Below are 18537 nucleotides of genomic sequence, written 5' to 3'. Positions count from 1 at the left end.
GAACTTTTCCTGAGTCATTTCACCCCGGTCAGATTTGATAAACTTGTAAAATTAGGTCCCATTTTGCAGGGGCAGGAAGGGAGTAGAAACGGTCAGGATGGGTGGCCTAGATTTCCAGCACCAGAATCTTGCCCAGTGGCTCTGGACATGACTGGACAGATTGGTGGTTGGTGGTGATTCTACAGTCATTCAAATTTGACCTCTTTTTTCCCCTCTCTCTAGGTACTTTTAGGTTGAAATACGCCCCTCCAGCAGAAAGTCTGGACTCCACAGATTGATATTTTTCTCTGGCAACAGAACGTTATTAAGCCATGGAGACATAAGGAAAATTAAATACAAAACTGAGAAGTCTAGTTGCTGTTGAGCTTAATCTTTTTAATCCAAAGGTGCTTTACTTTTCCTAGACTGGATAGAAAATCTAGCGTAGAAGTGCATCAAACTCGATTTATTGCCAAAACCCTAGATTGGAGCTTGGTGTCAGAACTCGCCTAGTGGGCATCTCTGTGGCTGGTGAGATCGGCCACCTCCACTTTTGGTTGCAGTGCAGAGACGCCATGTCTCCCGAAGAGCATTGCCATCACTGGCCCTCCTAGGCTCACACGTCAATTCCAGGGCAGCTACACGTGGTCTGAATCGAGAACCGAGCTTGGAGTTCTCCAAGTGGAGTTCCACCCGCCGGACTCCTGACACCCCTGGGCTAGGGAAAATGTCGACTTTGTTTTGTTCTGTTCCTAAAGTGATTAGCACTAATCTCTGGGATTTTTAAGGATTGCACTACAGAAGAATGTACCCTGATGTAAATCTCTGCGGTTCTGGGAGCCAAACTCCTCTGAGAACAGTCAGTGCAAGAGACTCCAATAATCCATATTGAAAGAGTCAGCACCAGCAGAGGCTACTCGACTTAGGACGCAACAGAGGTTTTAGTATTTCCTTCCCTCCTCCAAGCACTTGTAGCAGTTTCAGGTTTTTAATTTTTTTCTGCAAATAAATCTAAACTACATTATTAAATAGAAATAGTTTACTCGCAACAACTTAATTTCTAAGGGTCCAAGTCCCAGAGAATCCATAGTCGTCAAAGCTTTGAGAGTATCTTTCTTCCCAGCCGGTCAGTGGCTTTGAGCCCTATCTTCCACTACAAATGACCTCTCGAGGGGGGACGGCGACAGCGCGGCTCTGTGAGTGGCTGTGAGGATGCTGCATGTCCTCAGCAGAGTTTGCAAGTTGCTGTATCTCCCACGGGCTCCCCAAGAACCTCCAACCCCGAGGCTTATCGCTAGCGGATTCACACCTGAGACAGACATTTCAATAATGATACAGTTCTGTCATTTATCAGCAAAAGATTGGGAATTTTCTCCTGTCAACTTCTTTTGTATTAGGCTGTGTATTGATAGTTAATTCCGTTAAAAATTACTTGGAAAACAGTGGGAAGTGGTAGGACTCTGGAAGAGGCCACACACCCGAGAGCTGCGAGATCTGTGCAAGTCTGGTTTTGGTTAGGTAGTAATAAAAGTCCTCACTGTAGATCTCTAAATTTCAACCCACGGAAATGAAAGCCTTTTGTCTGAAATTTACGGACTTAAATCTTCAAGGTTAAAGGGAATTTTCTGCTCAAATAATACTCTTATCGAAAATGCTAAAGTCTTCGATGTTAAAATACTGATTGGTAAAATCTTGCAGTTGGGATTTTGCAGTTGGATATTTATTTTTTAAAAAATTATAATATTCAGACTATTCTTAAAATGGGACAATCAGCCTCATGAAAAATTGATGTAAATCAGAAGAATACCCTAGAATGAGGCCTTGTGATGTGAGCGTTCAATTTGAAGAGCAGTTCCTAACTTCATAGAAACTAAAGCAGAAAGTTGTTACATTTTTTTTATGACAGGCTTTTAGTAGAATTTTTTAGTTTTATTTTAGTTGAATTTTATTTCTATGCAATGCAGAATTAACAGACCTCTCCTCATGGTACACAGTATTACAGTGTTGAAGTAATGGTGATGCTTATTACAACAGCTGTTTAGGGGAATGTTACGTTGATCTCTTAAATTGTAAACACTACAAAATGTCAAAATAATGAGAACTGACACAACTTTGCCTTAAAGAGTACTAGACTGGACCTTCTCATATTACGTTTAAGGAAGACTTAGAGTGTTCATTGATGTTTACGATTTTAATATTTCTGAAGGCCATTACAGTGGCCTGGATATGTGCTGAAAGCCAAACTTTTAAATTTTTTGGTTTTTTAAACAAAGAAATATTTTAAATAAAATCCTATTTCAACACTGAAATTGTTGAAAACCGTCTCATAACAAAAGGAAAAAACATTGGAATTTTTGTTTTAGTGGTCAGTATAGGGGAATGAAAGCGTCTGTTGTTACCCACGTAACTATTTTGATAAGTATTAGAGGTTAACCTTAAATCCAGCAAAACATTAAAACAGAAACTTTTCAACTTGGAGCCTGCCATTCAGCGTTGAGGTAGATGAGTTCCAACACTGTCACGGCTGTGTTCCCAGCAGCGAAGGCCTCTGCGGAGCTGCCAGTCGTCTTGAACGTGCATGGGCGGCGTGTGACATCTCCGGGGAGGCCGTCCGAAGTCGAGAATCGTCAGCTGTAAGTAGGAACTACACAGTGCAGAGAAAATGGAACCACCCATCCGTGAGGCCTCTTTCCTGAGGGAGCCGCACACTTGGACTTGAGAGTTTGCCAGCAGTGAGCTCGGATGCATCTCTCCAAAAGCAACCAAGATCGGCGCGCCTGAAGAGCGTTTTGCGGTCATCAGACTCCTCATCTGAAAACACAGAACATACTGACCCTTTCAAGTCCTTAGTCATTTTCCTGAAATTGTGGTCTGTTTCAGAATGCTGTGGCAACCAGGTAGGTGTGGCACGGGCCACGTGCCACGTCTTTGCCCTTTGTAGTCTGTCAGATATTAAAGTTTCTAACCCTGTTTTTTTAATCTCCAAGAATGGGGAAAGTGGAATGTAGAGATGGAAGCAGAACGTGATGTTGGGATACAACAGCTATTTAATCCTTTTTTATTTTTTAAGCAAAACACTCAGTTTTCTACCTTATTTTCTAATGTTGATTTCATGGTAATACTGACAGTTGGAAGTGTTTAACATAAAAACTCATTGCTAAAGAGCACTGAGGAAATGGGAGCTAGCGCACTTGTAATAAAAATAAAGACAAAATATTTTCTTGAATGCATATATGTGATTGGGTATTTTAAAAACCAGTATCATCTGTCATCTCCAAAAGATTACAGGAGTCAGCTTGTTAATATAGTAGTGTTAGTAGGTTCCGTATTTTTAATTCAGTACTTAGAATTCTAGGTCCTTTATTGCCCAAAGTCAGCACAGTTAGTTTATACCACAGACTCTGTCTTGGGGCACAGTAGTGGGGCGGGGTAGTGACTTTGCCTAAACATCACCCAGCTGGAACGCCTCCCATCTGAACAGAGGCTGAGCGGGGCTTTAGGCACTTGCCAGATGGGAACTGGGTTGCACCCTCCTTGCTCCCTGTCATTTTCTTGTCACTCTTCCTGCTTCCCAGTGTTTTATTTTATGCCTTGCTCGTTGTACATCATGATGACTGATGGTCTTCAAGGTTGTGAGGAAAGCCGTCTCCCTGCTTGACTCGACTGCTGTCCCAGAGGAGAGTTCTGTGCGACCTGAGCGGGGGTGGCTGCCATTTCCAGCATGCAGGTGACTTCCAAAGAATGAGTCAGGTGGCACTGAAAGCCATGGGTTCTGAAGAGGTGAATTTGTTGAAAAGTCCCAAGGGTCTGAATGAAAGCATCTTTAATCAACACTCAACACTCGCAATATTCTAGAAAACCATATACTGTGCTGGTTGAGGCCAAAGGTTAACATTGCTCCACTGTTCACCAAGGAAGGGGGCAGTGGCCATCCGCCGCGGCCTCACGTGCGTTGTAACAAGCCCTCATCACATGTATGAGTCTTACGTGCACAAAAAGAGAAGGCTTTGGTACTGAAACTGGACACCTTGTGTACTCGATACCTTCACAGCTTCTATTGGACATATTTTCTTTTTAGGAATGAAGGAAAATTCTCCCATTTTTGAGCCATTCTTTTGTCAATTCTACAAAATTGCATGTAACTTTATAAATATTTTTAAAAGATATAGTTTTGTAAATATTTAATATTCCGCTAATTTGATTTTGAATTGTAAATGTCAAGTATTCTGTTTTTGGGGTTTTTATGTTTTATTATACTTTGTTAAAAAGGACAAATTGTACATTTTTAGAATGTTTTTATGAGTAAATTTAATGTACTGAAAATAAAAATTTTAAAAAAGGCTGTTTTATTTCACTAGGTCTTTGTCTCAGAATATGAAGCACACACCTTTTCAAATCAGTCTGAATCTCCAAACTAGGGGTTCCATCCTTTCTAGCCTCTCAGATTTACAAAAGGGATACCTGATTTTAAATCTGTTGATTCTCTATCAAGTTGCCAAGTTTTGTGTTTTTTTTTTTTTCCAGATGGAGTTTCGCTCTTGTTGCCCAGGCTGGAATGCGGTGACACGATCTCAGCTCACACCAACCTCCCTGGTTCAAGCGATTCTCCTGCCTCAGCCTCCCGAGTAGCTGGGATTACAGGCATGCGCCACCACGCCCGGCTAATTTTGTATTTTTTAGTAAAGACTTGGGCTTCTCCATGTTGGGCAGGCTGGTCTAGAACTTCGGAGCTCAGGTGATCCTCCTGCCTCAGCCTCCCAAAGTGCTGGGATTACAGGCGTGAGCCACCACACCTGGCCAAGTTTTGTATTTTTTTTTTTTTTTAAGTGTCCCTGCTAATAACAAAGATGTAAATTCCTGATTTGGGGTTAAAGATGTTCCAGCATGAGTTTCCATGAAAATGAAAGTTGGCATGAATGGATCTCAGATACCTTGGGAATGTGGCCCTGCCCTGAAGTAGCTCTTTCCCAGGGAGGGAGCAGGCCTGCTGCGGAGGTGGGTGACACAGTGACACAAGCCACCAGCTGCCACATCAGCCTGTGACTGACTCGGCATTGTACAGAATCACTCCCATGGCATCTAAGACCACACCCTTCTGGATTTGGGAGGTGGCAACATACTGAGCATGTGCGCTGGTGATGTCAGGGAAGTGAGTGGGGCTACAGCACCCACGGGGAGCTCCGAAGATGGGACAAGGACGCAGACGCTTCTATTGAGCAGCTGGCCTGGGAAGGCAGTTTTCTCAGGTCACTCCCTTGTATTTGTCAACACTTTTAGGTGCCTACTTAAACCGGAGCTGGGCTCAGAGTTCCCTAGATGATGAGGTTGGCCACTTTTTGTCTGGTCTGAGTGCTGAAGTGTGTGTGTGCTGCATCTGTACACGGTGCCAGCAGCTCCCCACTGGGTCCCCCAAGGGTACACTTTCTCGACCACACACACATACCTAATAAATACTTACGGTGGTGGGTGGTTTACAGCAGTAGGTTGTTGGGTGTTTAGTCCCACAAAACATGTAGGTCAATTCGCATCCATCCTCATAGCCCGTGGCACGTGAGTTCTCAAGAGGACTTGGCTTTGTAAAGGCCAGACCTGGTGGCAGGGCCTTGGCCAAGGTGGAGGGTGCCCTTGACAAGGCAGAGGCCCTCGGAGGGCAATGCTCCTCCATGTGAGTGCCCCCTCTGCACGAGAGGACCAGCCTGGATGCCCCTCCTTGGAAATACAAGGACCCCCTTGGCTTTGGAAAGTACAAACAGTGTGGGATCCAAGTCTCAAATACGGAATCCCATTAAACTGGGCTTTGATGACAGTTTTTAATTGTGCCTTTATTCAACTTAGTTCATTAAAAATGTTTTAAAGATCCTATAAATAAAGTGACCACTCACGTGGGATATAGGTCACCCCTCAGCATGTTATTTTTTTTCTTAAAAAGCAGTATTTCTTATAGGAATCTTACTGATCACACGGTAGTTACAGTAATGTCAGATATGATGTATACAGTCTAAACGAGACAGGCCAGTTAAGAATTTACATAATGTAAAAATACACATATTAAAAGTTCGCCAAGTGGACAGACGCATGCGGGGGTGGGGGGAGCAGGTGACAGGAACTCCTTTAACAATCAGTAGAGGGCCCAGATGCAAAGAATCTGGTTTTCCCCGTTACAGTAAACAGCTTTCACTAACGTATACAGGTATTTCATACACATCTAAACACACAAGGGTAAGTTGTGACCTGCTACACATAGGGTCTACAGTGGTGTAATTGTGATTTTCCTGTGATACTCCCAAGAAAACTATAAATAGTGAACCCCATGCAAGTAGTGGGAAGCACTAGTCTTTTATCACAGGTTGAACCTGAGGAGGTTTAACTCTTGACATTAGTATCTGTACAGAGCGTACGGCTCTTTTTGCTATGTTTTCTCCACAACTGACATGCACTTGGTGTGGGAGAATTCTGATGGCTGTCTGACCTAACAGTGATAACTACTATTCAAAATGTGGGTACCTTTTCAGTAATACTGAGTTACACATTTAACATTAAAAAAACAAAAACGTGGATCATCCACAGCTTTAAGCCGGAAGGCAGAAGGGAGCGTGTCTGAATGTTAATGTTTTCAGTTACACTATTTTGTGGTTTCTCCCGCTGTACTCCAGAGTGACACTGGTACACTGCTACTTTCCGTAACAACACAGGCACTAGTTTGAACTCAGACAAAACCTGAAACAGAAGAAATGCCACTCTTTCTCCAGGGTCTTTTAAGAAACTCGATCAAAATTATAAATTATTCAAGTTTCCTTTTGAGTGGTGTCTTTATGTGTGTAACTATCTAGAGAACAAACCAAACCAGAAATGTCTACCCCTGCAAGGGTGCGGACTTTGGGTGTGGTTCTGTTAGGAGTCAGGGACCTTCAGCACTTTACAGTCAGGGCCGTTTTCTTACACAGCCCGTTTACCCTGCATTTGTGCCAACTGTGATGGCAAATGCGTTTTGCGGGGGTTACGCTTCACAACTCAGGCCTAAAGATCCTCTTAGGGAGATCTCTCTAGCTGAGTAGAAAACTTCTACCCAAAAAGGCGGCGGGTTCTGTGAACCTGAAGAGAAGACTCAGGGTCTCTCTGAAAGCCTTTAAATTACTGCTGGAATTACAAGTTCCTATTAGTGAGAAAAGAGCATTAAAATAACTTGAAGGTCTATTTTATTGGCAACTTAGAATGCAAAGTATTTTATTTTTAAACTTTTAAAATTTGAAAACAAGCTAGCCTACATTAAATAATATAGTTTCCAAAGCTGAATGTGCTCACTTGGAGCTCAGTTTTTCTGCTTGAAACACAAACACAACTTCCTAACACTCCTAGGTGGGAACACTACTGTTTGATGATCTGTGATTAGACGAACTGATCGATCTCAGTTGGTAACATCCCTTTTTTTTCCTTGGTAAGGGTTTAAAAAATTCTAGAATAGATGCATTTTTTCTGGTTTTACACTGACAATTTCATCCCGAACGTCTCCTGGGAGGCATAGACCATGTACAGGAATCCATCTTCATCTTTCTCACTCTCATACACCTCTGAGATTGGTGTGGAGACGCTGACCATGCTGTGTCCGTTCACCAACAGGAAGAAGGCCTGATTAGCATTGAGCTGTAAGCGCCTTCTATTGAAAGAAAACAACGTGAAGAAATATTGACAACAATACAAGAAGGATGAAGCATGTGTTAAAATATCACCCACTCTGATCAGTAAAATATAAAAATGTTCTAAATGCTCTTGAATCCAATACTTCTCATAAAGCACAGGACATTTCCTTTGATTATATTGACATGAGCTATAATCACTGAAAGATTACGTATTAGGCTGATTTTAAACTAGTATACTGTCTGAACAGCTGTTAAACTGTCTAATGTAAGAAAGCAGTTCAAATACAGTTTCCAAACTATTCTAAGATCTAAGCCTGCCACTCACTGAGTCTACATTCTCTTTAACTAACTAGCTTTGCTGTACAAAACCTTAATAACTTGTAACACTGATTTTAAACAGGAAACATCTACATGTTATGAAAGAAACGGGCTCTGCAGTCTAGCAAGTAATATAAAACCTCAAAAAAACATTTTATAGTTTAAGTTGAAATTGTTTTAATCATAACTGAATCAGAACTGAATTCAGCTGAAAAATATTTTTTAAAGATTTTAACCAGAACTAAAGATTTATCTGTAAGTTTCATAAAGAATAAGAAGTTACTCAAAGGAAATTTATTATGAAACAAAGGTGACTGAATACCTAATTATCTTGATGAGCTCACTCATGTTGACATGGTCAGGTACAAGGAACTTTGTTTTATCCAGAACAGGAAGCTGCTTCTCACCCTTGTATCGTTCTATTATCACCTGGAAAAGAAGCCAGAAGTGATTTTAAAATAGTCATCAGGGCCAGGCGCGGTGGCTCACGCCTGTAATCCCAGCACTGTGGGAGGCCGAGGCGGGCACATCACGAGGTCAGGAGACTGAGACTACCCTGGCTAACATGGTGAAACCCCATCTCTACTAAAAATACAAAAAAAAATTAGCCGGGCATCGTGGCGGGTGCCTGTAGTCCCAGCTACTCAGGAGGCTGAGGCAGGAGAATGGCGTGAACCCGGGAGGTGGAGCTTGCAGTGAGCCGAGATCGCGCCACTGCACTCCAGCCTGGGTGACAGAGCGAGACTCCATCTCAAAAAAAAAAAAGTCATCAGGCTGGGCATGGTGGCACATGCCTGTAATCCCAGCACTTTGGGAGGGTGAGGCGAGCAGATCACCTGAGGTCAGGAGTTCGAGACCAGCCTGGTCAACATGGCAAAACCCCGTCTCTACTAAAAATACAAAAATTATCCAGGTGTGGTGGCAGGTGCCTGTAATCCCTTCCAGCTACTCGGGAGGCTGAGACAAGCTTGAACCTAGGAGGCAGCGGTTGCAGTGAGCTGAGATTGCGCCACTGCACTCCAGCCTAGGGCACAGAGCTAGACTGTCTCCAATAAATAAATAAAATAGTCATCAACAATTAAAAATATACAAAATGCCTCCTACAGTCTAACTGGCACATGCCAAAATGGGCTTTGAAACAGCACATTCACTAGTTTCCTCATAGCTCTCCTGTGAAGAGTGATCATTTGCTAGCTTAGACATCTACCCCTTACAAAATATGGTACAAGAGAGACGATATGGCTGCCGTCAGGTAGGAAGTGGGGGAAGATACTTGGCTATGTATCCTTTCATTCTGTTTCAGTTTTGGAACCATGAAAAATATATACCTAGTCAGAAAAAGACCTGAAGCCTTACCGAGGCAGAGAGGCTGGGAACTAGGTTCAAGCACAAAACATCTGAAACTCTCAATTCCAAAACTACCATATCCTGAGACATGGCTGAAGTTTTTTTTTTTTTTTTTTTTTTTTGAGACAGAGTCTTGCTCTGTCGCCCAGGCTGGAATGTAGTGGCACGATCTTGGCTCACTGCAACCTCCGACTCCCGGGTTCAAGCAATTCTCCTGCCTCAGCCTCCTGAGTAGCTAGGATTACAGGCACCCGCCACCACGCCCAGCTGATTTTTGTATTTTTAGTAGAGATGGGGTTTCACCATGTTGGTCAGGCTGGTCTCGAACCCCTGACCTCGTGATCCACCTGCCTCGGCCTTCCAAAGTGCTGGGATTACAGGTGTGAGCCACCGCGTCCGGCCAGCTGAAGTTCTAATGAAAGTAAATGCATGTGTTTTGGGAGTCACGGTGACTCAGGCTGGTTGTTCTGGTGCATAAGGAGGTGAGGCTATGCGTTCCAGGCCAACCTGGGAAACATAAAAACCTCTCATCCATTAAAAAAGAAAAAAAAGTAAATGCCTGTGTTTTAATAAATGTGGAAGTTCCTAATTATAGTAATATGCTCAATGTTTTTCCACACTAGAGACTGTCTAGTTGACATGAAAAAATTATATTTGACAAGGCAAGTAGAGTCCATTATTAGCTGGTTCTAGAGACAAAGTTTTGTGCATAATGACCTGGTACTTTCATTTTGATAAAATATTTCTTTAAATGAGGTTAAAAATACAAATATTTGAGGCCAGGTGCGGTGGCTCACGCCTCTAATCCCAGAATTTTGGGATGCCAAGGCAGGCAGATCACGAGGTCAGGAGACTGAGACCATCCTGGCTAACATGGTGAAACCCCGTCTCTACTAAAAATACAAAAAAAATTAGCCGCGCATGGTGGTGGGCGCCTGCAGTCCCAGCTACTCAGGAGGCTGAGGCAGGAGAATGGCGTGAACCCGGGAGGTGAAGCTTGCAGTGAGCCGAGATCACGCCACTACACTCCAGCCTGGGTGACAGAGCGAGACTGCATCTCAAAAAAAAAAAAAATTTTATATATACATACATACACACACACACACACACACACACACGTATTTGAACTACACAGGGAACAAATATAGTTTCATGTTATGAATTTAAATAAAGCCATCAGGCCGGCGTGGTGACTCACGCCTGTAATCCCAGCACTTTGGGAGGCCGAGGTGGGCGGATCATGAGGTCAAGAGATCAAGACCATCCTGGCCAACATGGTGAAACCCTGTCTCTACTAAAAATACAAAAATTAGCTGGGCGTAGTGGCACATTCCTGTAGTCCCAGCTATTCAGGAGGCTGAGGCAGGAGAATCACTTGAACCTGGGAGGCGGAGGTTGCAGTGAGCCGAGATCGCGCCACTACACTCCAGCCTGGGCGACACAGCAAGACTCCGTCTCAAAATAAATAAATAAATAAATAAATAATCCATTGGCTCCTCACTATGCTTCCTTTCTATGGAGCAAAATATTTTGGTTTTTTTTAGTTTTAAGCTGCTATAATATCTGACCACAGATGAGCCTCTGAGTCTCATTAGCGTCTGTGTTTACTGAACGCTGCGGACATCTTCTCTATATACAGTAATTCTTCCACCCTGTCACAACAAAGAGAAGTTGAGTGGCAGGAATGGGAAATCTTTACATGCTTCTTTGGGAAAGAAAAATGCTTATTTGTACATTGTTCCATTGTGTGAGACCTACATAGGGATCAGTGTAAGGCCGAGTCAAGCTGTCATCACCTTCCTTGGTAAGTTTGAGAGCTTTAGCGGGCACGTTCAGAAGTGTGATATCCACAAGGAAATATCAGTGTGTAGGCTCCAGCTGCCTGAGTTTAAGTGGTAGCAGAAATTAGAGGCAGTACAGAAATCTTGGCTCCTGAGGCCAGCCAGTGGCTCATGCCTATAATCCCAACACTTTGAGAGATCAAGGTGGAGGAGCATTTGAGCCCAGGAGTTTGAGATCAGCCTGGGTTGTTAAACATAGCAAGACCCTGTCTCTACAAAAAACTTTAAAAATTAGCCAGGTGTGGTGGTGTGTGCCTCTAGTCAGAGCTACTCAGGAGGCTGAGGAGGGAGGACTGCTTGAGCACAAGGTGGCTGAGACTGCACTGAGCTATGATCGCACCACTGCACTCCAGCCTGGGAAAGAGAGTGAGACCCTGTCTCTTAAAAAAAAGGATACCGCTCTCTAGGTTGTGAAACTGACACCCAGGGTTTGGCTGTCTGGTGATTCCTGTAAAAACCCCTGTCAAGTGGATGCACTTATGTAGTGCTCTCCTCTGCGTACATTCATGACTGAAACCGAGGCCTGAGACTACCTACCGGGATTTTGGTTGGATGCTGCTCTCGAATAAGTCGGACATCTTCTACTCTTTGTTCTGCAATGAAATGAAGAGACAGAAGCATTATTAAGGGCCAGGCAGCTTCTTCCCAGCACTGCTGCTGGTTCTCCATCCAAGTTCAGCTGTTAGCTGTGGCACAGCAGAACACTGAAGACATCTTTCCTAGGACTTAAAGAAACAAAACACGAACACTTCAAATCTGATCAAGGTTTGTATCTAAGGCCAAGGGCAACATAACATACATGGCTCTATCAGGTGATAGGACAAAGACCAGGAATATGGGACAACTAGTTTCAAGGAATTGGGAGCCCAAAGTTTGTGGTCAGATATACAAGGCAGACCCACTGCATGAGTCCCAGTCCTTCCTCCAAAGACCACTACCACCTATAATATTAACTTCAATTTTTGTTAATTTTCCACACTTTAAGTTGGAAATGGAATCCATTATAAACCAGGAAATGCAATTTTTCCCTTATCACTTCCAGCTTTTTAATGATATGGTGCCTAAGAGAAAATAAACTGCTCAAGAGAATGGAATATGATGCCTGTAATCCCAGCACCTTGGGAGGCTGAGGTGGGCAGATCACTTGAGGTCAGGAGTTCGAGACCAGCCTGGCCAACATGGTGAAACCCTGTCCCGTCTCTACTAAAAGTATAAAAATTAGCTGGGCGTGATGGCACATGCCTGTAATCCCAGCTACTCGGGAGGCTGAGGCAGGAGAATCACTTGAACCTGGGACACGGAGGTTGCAGTGAGCGGACATTGCACCACTGCACTCCAGCATGGGCGACAGAGCCAGACTCCATCTCAAAAAAAAAAAAAAAAAATCTTTTCTCTCTTTTAATAGAATCACTTATTGATAATTTCAACAACTGTACTAGACTGTGGGCAATACAGGGAAAAAAAACAAGCCAAGTGCAGTTCCCAGAAACCCAAAAATACAGTTAGAGAGAAGTCATTTACAAAGCAATATGTGTGTTAAAAAAAAAAAAAAGGCAATATGTGAACATACGACTTAGATGGCATTATTTAAAACCTCCAAAAAAAAAAATGAGCAAAATAACCTTGATTTACTATGGTAGGATTGATTCTCATGGTAAGCGCAAATAAATAATCAATGTCACGAACTTCCTGAGACAGAAAAAATATGGTGTGACCTACATAAATATGACGTGACTCTAATATCATTGCCAATCTCATTTGGATTAAAAAAAATTTTAGTATCATTCTTTTTTTGAGACAGAGTCTCACTCTGTCACCCAGGCTGGACTGCAGTGGTGCAATCTCCGCTCACTGCAAGCTCCGCCTCCTGGGTTCACGCCATTCTCCTGCCTCAGCCTCCTGAGTAGCTGGGACTACAGGCGCCCGCCACCACACCCAGCTGATTTTTTTTGTATTTTTAGTAGAGACGGTTTCACCCTGTTAACCAGGATGGTCTCCATCTCCTGACCTCGTGATCCGCCCACCTCAGCCTCCCAAAATGCTGGGATTACAGGCGTGAGCCACCAAGCCCAGCCCAATTTTAGTATCACTCTTTATAAAAACTTCTAAAATTCCTGTGTTCAAGTACAGCCATAAGTTCGACTTCTGTTTCCCCATCCAAAACTTTAAAATCAGCTTCTAAGATACATTGCTAAATATAAACATCTTTGCGACAAGGATTGCAAACTCATGGATTTCTACCAGTGCATATTCCTATTGAATAAATATGCAAATGATAAATTTGGTGGCTGGGCGCAGTGGCTCATGCCTGTAACCCCAGCACTTTGGGAGGCCGAGGCGGGTGGATCACGAGGTCAGGAGTTTGAGACTAGCCTGGCCACAATGGTGATAGCCCATCTCTACTAAAAATACAAAAATGAGCTGGGCGCGGCGTCCGGCGCCTGTAATCCCAGCTACTAGGGAGGCTGAGGCAGGAGAATCGCTTGAACCCGGGAGGCACAGGTTGCAGTCAGCCGAGATCACGCCACTGCACTCTAGTCTGGGCGACAGAGCAAGACTTTTGTCTCAAAAAAAAATGAAAAATAAAAATAATAATGACAAATTTCGCTACTGTTAACAGTAAAATTAACCTAGTGGCTCTTATCCTTTGACTCCTTCTCTACTTCCCAGCGAGATTCTCAGTGACCCCTCATCATCACCTCTCCTAAGTATGAGACCTCTTCCTATGCCTGTTCTACCCCAGACCCTCTTCACGATAAAAATCTCCATTGTGTCAGTGTAGATTCAGTGTATAGGGTAAATCACGATTTAATTCACTCCAGCGAATAAGTGATACCTCTTTCATATATCCTGGAATGTTTCACATTTAAACGCTTATCCTAATAAATCTAAAAGTAGAAACGTTCAGGCAGAGGGGAAAGAATTTTTTTTTTTTTGAGACGGAGTCTTGCTCTGTCACCCAGGCTGGAGTGCAGTGGCGCGATCTCTGCTCACTGCAAGCTCCGCCTCCCAGGTTCACGCCATTCTCCTCCCTCAGCATCCCAAGTAGCTGGGACTACAGGCGCCCGCCACCACGCCCGGCTAATTTTTTGTATTTTTAGTAGAGACCGGGTTTCATCATGTTAGCCAGGATGGTCTCAATCTCCTGACCTTGTGATCCGCCCACCTTGGCCTCCCAAAGTGTTGGGATTACAGGCGTGTGCCACCACGCCCGGCTGGAAACATTTTTTTAATATAAGAAACTAGGTTTGGCTGGGTGCGGTGGCTCACGCTCGTTAACCCAGCACTTTGGGAGGCCAAGGCGGGCGGATCACCTGAGGTCAGGAGTTAGAGACCATCCTGGCCAACACGGTGAAACCCTGTCTTTACTAAAAATACAAAAATTAGCTGGGCGTGATGGCGGGCGCCCGTAATCCCAGCTACTCAGGAGGCTAAGGCAGGAGAATCACTTGAATCCAGGAGGCGGAGGTTGCAGTGAGCTGAGATCATGCCACTGCACTCCAGCCTGGGTGACAGCGTGAGATCCTGTCTCAAAAAAAAAAAAAAAAAAAGGAAAGAAGAAAAAAACAGGCTCTATGAAGTTTCAAAGTCTGAAACTATAGTGTTTAAAGTTATCTTTATCCTGATTTATTCCCAAAACACGACCTAAAAAGACAAAAATGATTATTTTCATGAAAGGTGGGAAGTATATAAAAGACAAGTTACTTCCTTAAGCTGTAAAGAATAACACCCAAGTCCCATAGGAGCATCTTAGCATGCTGTCCAGCAGCAATGAAAAGGCAGTGCTGAGCCTGGAGTAACTGGCTGTACACGGTACACACGGATGCTCCACTCTCATTCTTCAGGAGACAGCTGTTTTAGAGGCTAACAGTATATTTAACAAAAGCATTATCAGCAGCACAGTCAATGGCATAGAAGGAGGGCAAGTCTTTTACTCCGTTTCCTAATGCTGTAATCATCTGTTTCTGTCTTTCTCAACAGACTGCCCCGCTGGCAGTCAAAGACCCAGCTCCAGTCCAATCTGTGTCCCCACAGGGCTCAGGCTTGTACACAGAAGAGAGTTCATCAACAACTGAATGAAAGCTGTAAAACAGAAATGAACACTGCTCCACATGCACAGCAAAATCTAACCTGCTTCCCCAGATTCCTTTCTTCTAAAACAAAAAAGATCCTTAAAAGCCTTCACAAACATTAAAACAAACGGTGGGAGCCTAAGGCGTCCTATTTTTAAGAACACATTCTTTGCAAAGTTGTTTTGAGATCCCTTCAGTCATTTTAAGTAAAATTTCAGTTTTTCCAGGATTTTCCAGGATTTACTTCTCAGAGAGAAACTGAAGCACTCCCCCTCCCCCAGGCCAGGCGTGGTGGCTCACACCTGTAATCCCAGGACTTTGGGAAACCAAGGTGGGAGGATCACTTGAGACCAGCCTGGGCCACACAGCAACAACTCTATTTGTCTGTTTGGTTTCTTTTTTTGGTAGAGATGAGCTCTCACTGTGTTGCCCAGGCTGGTCTTGAACTCCCAAACTCAAGCGATCCTGCCTTCGCCTCCCAAAATGCTGGGATTACAGGTGTGAACCACCATGCCCCACACAATTTTAATTTTTGAAGTTCATTCAATATTTCCAACACATCTCCAAGGACACACTATGTCTCCTGACTCACACAGTCTTGGTCCACTTAATATACTGGAAATGATGGCTACCTACTGGAGACTGGAAGAATTCATGCCAGGTTAAAAGTACCAGTCCAGACTCTGCCACTAGGTGGACCATGATCTTCACCACCAGGCCCCACCCAGTTTCTTTAGCTACAAAAGGAAGGGGTTGTTTTCAGTGAGCCTTAAAATCCATTTCAATTTTGAGAACCCTGTCAATCCTGGTAGAGTTTATCAGCAGAGCTATATTCAGTATTAACCTTAAACTCACTCACTTGGAAAGAGAAAGCACCACTCAAGCTAACTGGGGCTAATCTTAGGCTCCATAAAGAGGTTCTCTCTAAGGATTCATTTCCCTCACTTACTGTGCTACACATGTCTGAAAACTGTCAGTACTCATGATCAAAATTACCAAAATATTCATGAACTAGAAAAAATTTTTTTTAATTACCAAAATCAGAAGCAAGGAAAGGTAACAGCTGTTAAGATATTTGACACATTTCTACAAAGTGACTATTAAAGAGATATTTAAAGGGGAGGGGGCAAAATAAAGGTGAGCCAAGGGAAAAACCCTGAAAACACAGTATATACAAGATATATACATCAATGGGAAAAAAATGGGGCATTATTGCTGGTCTACCCTCAGGGCCACTTTTAGGTTCCAGGAAATTCCTTGTTCGGATGTGTCAGTCTCACATTTCCTACCCTTACTACCCACTCTTCGCAGAGACTTTTCCAGAATAACCCAAAAGTACTAAGCAAAAAAGAAAATAACTACAGTTTCTGTTATGAGAAAAAGGGCATCTCTCCTACATAAATGTTCCCAATTAACTTTTCATTGGTGAAAACAGAAGCCAGGTCTGAGGGGGGCCGCTGGATCGCTTTAGCCCGGGAGGTCGAGGCTGCAGTGGGCTGTGATTGCACCACTGCACTCCAGCCCAGGTGACAGAGTGAGACCCTGTCTCAAAATAAAAAAGAAAAGAAAATCTGTCTTTAATGCTGCTCTCAGGGCTCAATAAGCCTAGACACTATAGTAAAGAGTTCATTAAGGTGACTAACAAGAAAACTACTAACAAAAAAGGCACGTGTAAGTCTTGCTAACCAACGGACTGCCTCAAGAGGCTGTTTGAAAAGATATGCTTGGCAAGCTAAGGTCCATTTTCATTTACTGAAGTTTCTCAGGCATAAGAAAAAAAATAATGGTCAATGAGACCTGCAAAACTATATCCAAACTCAAATGAATGCTAAACTCTTTCTAGACTCCGGGAAACTAGGCAAAAGCAGACAAACAGCACCACTGTGTGGGCTCCTGACGAGGATGGCGGCAGGCATTCGCAGTCCACCGCGATGAACACGGTGCTTCCCTTCCAAACCGGTGTCTGGAACTTGGGCAACAACAGATACCTGGATCTGCGGCGTTCTCTTGCTCAAGCGGGAAATAATCACTTCGCATCATCTGCGTGGAGTAAATATTGTGATGGTGACACCTGCACGTTTAACCAAATGCCAGGACACCTAAGTTGGGTTTCCAGTCTGAACCGGCAGAAAAGGGATGTATTCGGTATTCCTGGTGCCAAGGTGAGAACGTAACCGCAAACCCAAGAGAAGTCTCCCACCCCAGCTCCTGGGCTACAGACAGGAACTGGCAACACCGCTGTGGGCCGTCCCGGGCGCGGCGAGGCCGGGGCCCAGCACATTCCCCTCCTCTCGACCCAGGCACTGAGGTCTGTAAGAGGCACTCGCACCCGGGCGGGCTCCCTCGACGGGAAAACCAGCCCTGAAGGTGACGCGCTGGGTCCCGGCGCAGCCCCGCTTCAGAGCCGAACTGCCCAGCGCGGCCCCGGGGGCTGTTGGGCCCCAGAAGCGCGACCCTCGCCCGCAGCGCGCTTGCGGGGGCGGCGGTGGCCGGGGTACGGCAGGCAGCCCGCCGCGGAGGGCGCGGGGTGATTCAGCAGGCCCGGGGCCCCGAGCGCACCGGCCCCCGCCCGCCCTCCGCCGGCTGCCTCCTCCCAGGCCTCCGAGGGGTCCGCAGGCCGCCCCGGCCCAGACCAGCCCCTGGCCCTCCCGGCTCGGCCCCGGCCTGGGTCCCTCACGGGGCCCCGGGGCCCGCATCCCTCGGCCCCGCCGGCCGGCAGCCACCGGCCCCGCTCGGCCTCCCGGCTCGGCCCCGGCCCCTCACGGCGTCCCAGGCCCTGCCGCCCTCCACAGCTCGGACCCCGGCCCCGCCGCACCCGCCGCCCTCGCGGCGACACTCACCGAAGGTGCGGCGCTGCTTGAAGGTCTTCTCCGACGGCATGGTGCGGGGATCTGGGCGGCGGCGGCGGCGACGACGCGAGGATCCCGGCGGCTCCTGGGGGCGGCGGCTGCTGCTGCGGCGGCGAATCCGACTCTGGCGATAGCCACTTCCCTTGTATCTCCTCAGCCCGCAGCCTGGTCAGGTGACTCGCGACGCGTCACCGAGAGGCGGGGCCAGAGCCGGCCGGGGCCGCCGCCATGACGGGCGTGGCGGAACCCAGCAGCGGCACGCAGCGTGGGGGCGGAGCAGGTGTGTGCGCGTGCGCGTTGGGCGAAATGCGCGCTCTGCGCATGCTCCCGGTCGTGCCCCAGCGCCGCCCAGCACCGCTGGGAGCCTGAGGCCCCTGAGGTGACGGTTGGGGGCTGGGCCGCACCACGGGGCTGTGGGCGCTCGGGAGCCTGCTGCCCGGTCCTGAGGAGATGGCAGCGCGGGGCGGGGGAGGCTGAGCCACAGGCGGGGTGT

The 18537-nt window shown here is 45.6% G+C and overlaps 3 protein-coding genes across 8 annotated transcripts in view; 2 read left to right on the top strand and 1 right to left on the bottom strand.

Moving 5' to 3' along the window:
- ZCCHC14 (zinc finger CCHC-type containing 14) overlaps positions 1-4321 on the top strand; it is an 86237-nt gene extending 81916 nt beyond the window's left edge. For 2 of the 3 annotated variants that reach the window (XM_054668548.2, XM_016930323.4), the window contains one exon: positions 223-4321. In XM_054668548.2, the coding sequence (XP_054524523.1) occupies positions 223-278 (56 nt within the window). In that variant the 3' untranslated portion in view covers positions 279-4321. The remainder of the gene's footprint in view (positions 1-222) is intronic. The other variant, XM_063797920.1, reaches the window with a different exon arrangement.
- A 1459-nt stretch (positions 4322-5780) lies between these two features.
- MAP1LC3B (microtubule associated protein 1 light chain 3 beta) lies at positions 5781-18271 on the bottom strand. Of its 3 annotated transcripts, none has more exons than XM_016928601.4 (4): positions 18036-18271; positions 11660-11715; positions 8257-8363; positions 5781-7630 (listed from the first exon to the last, which is right to left on the bottom strand). In XM_016928601.4, exons 1-4 carry the CDS (start codon positions 18073-18075, stop codon positions 7459-7461), a joined length of 375 nt encoding a protein of 124 aa, XP_016784090.1. In that variant the 5' UTR covers positions 18076-18271; the 3' UTR covers positions 5781-7458.
- Positions 18272-18333: 62 nt separating this feature from the next.
- The window catches only part of FBXO31 (F-box protein 31), a 64073-nt gene continuing 63869 nt past the window's right edge, over positions 18334-18537 (top strand). Inside the window, exon 1 of one of the 2 annotated variants that reach the window (XM_063797921.1) lies at positions 18334-18423. The gene's annotated coding sequence lies outside the window, so the exon portion shown is untranslated. The remainder of the gene's footprint in view (positions 18424-18537) is intronic. The other variant, XM_063797923.1, reaches the window with a different exon arrangement.

This window comes from Pan troglodytes, chromosome 18 (assembly GCF_028858775.2).
Source record: "Pan troglodytes isolate AG18354 chromosome 18, NHGRI_mPanTro3-v2.0_pri, whole genome shotgun sequence".
Lineage (NCBI taxonomy): Eukaryota > Metazoa > Chordata > Mammalia > Primates > Hominidae > Pan > Pan troglodytes.
Note: the sequence above shows the minus strand (reverse complement) of the source record. Positions and strands in the feature narration are given on the sequence as shown.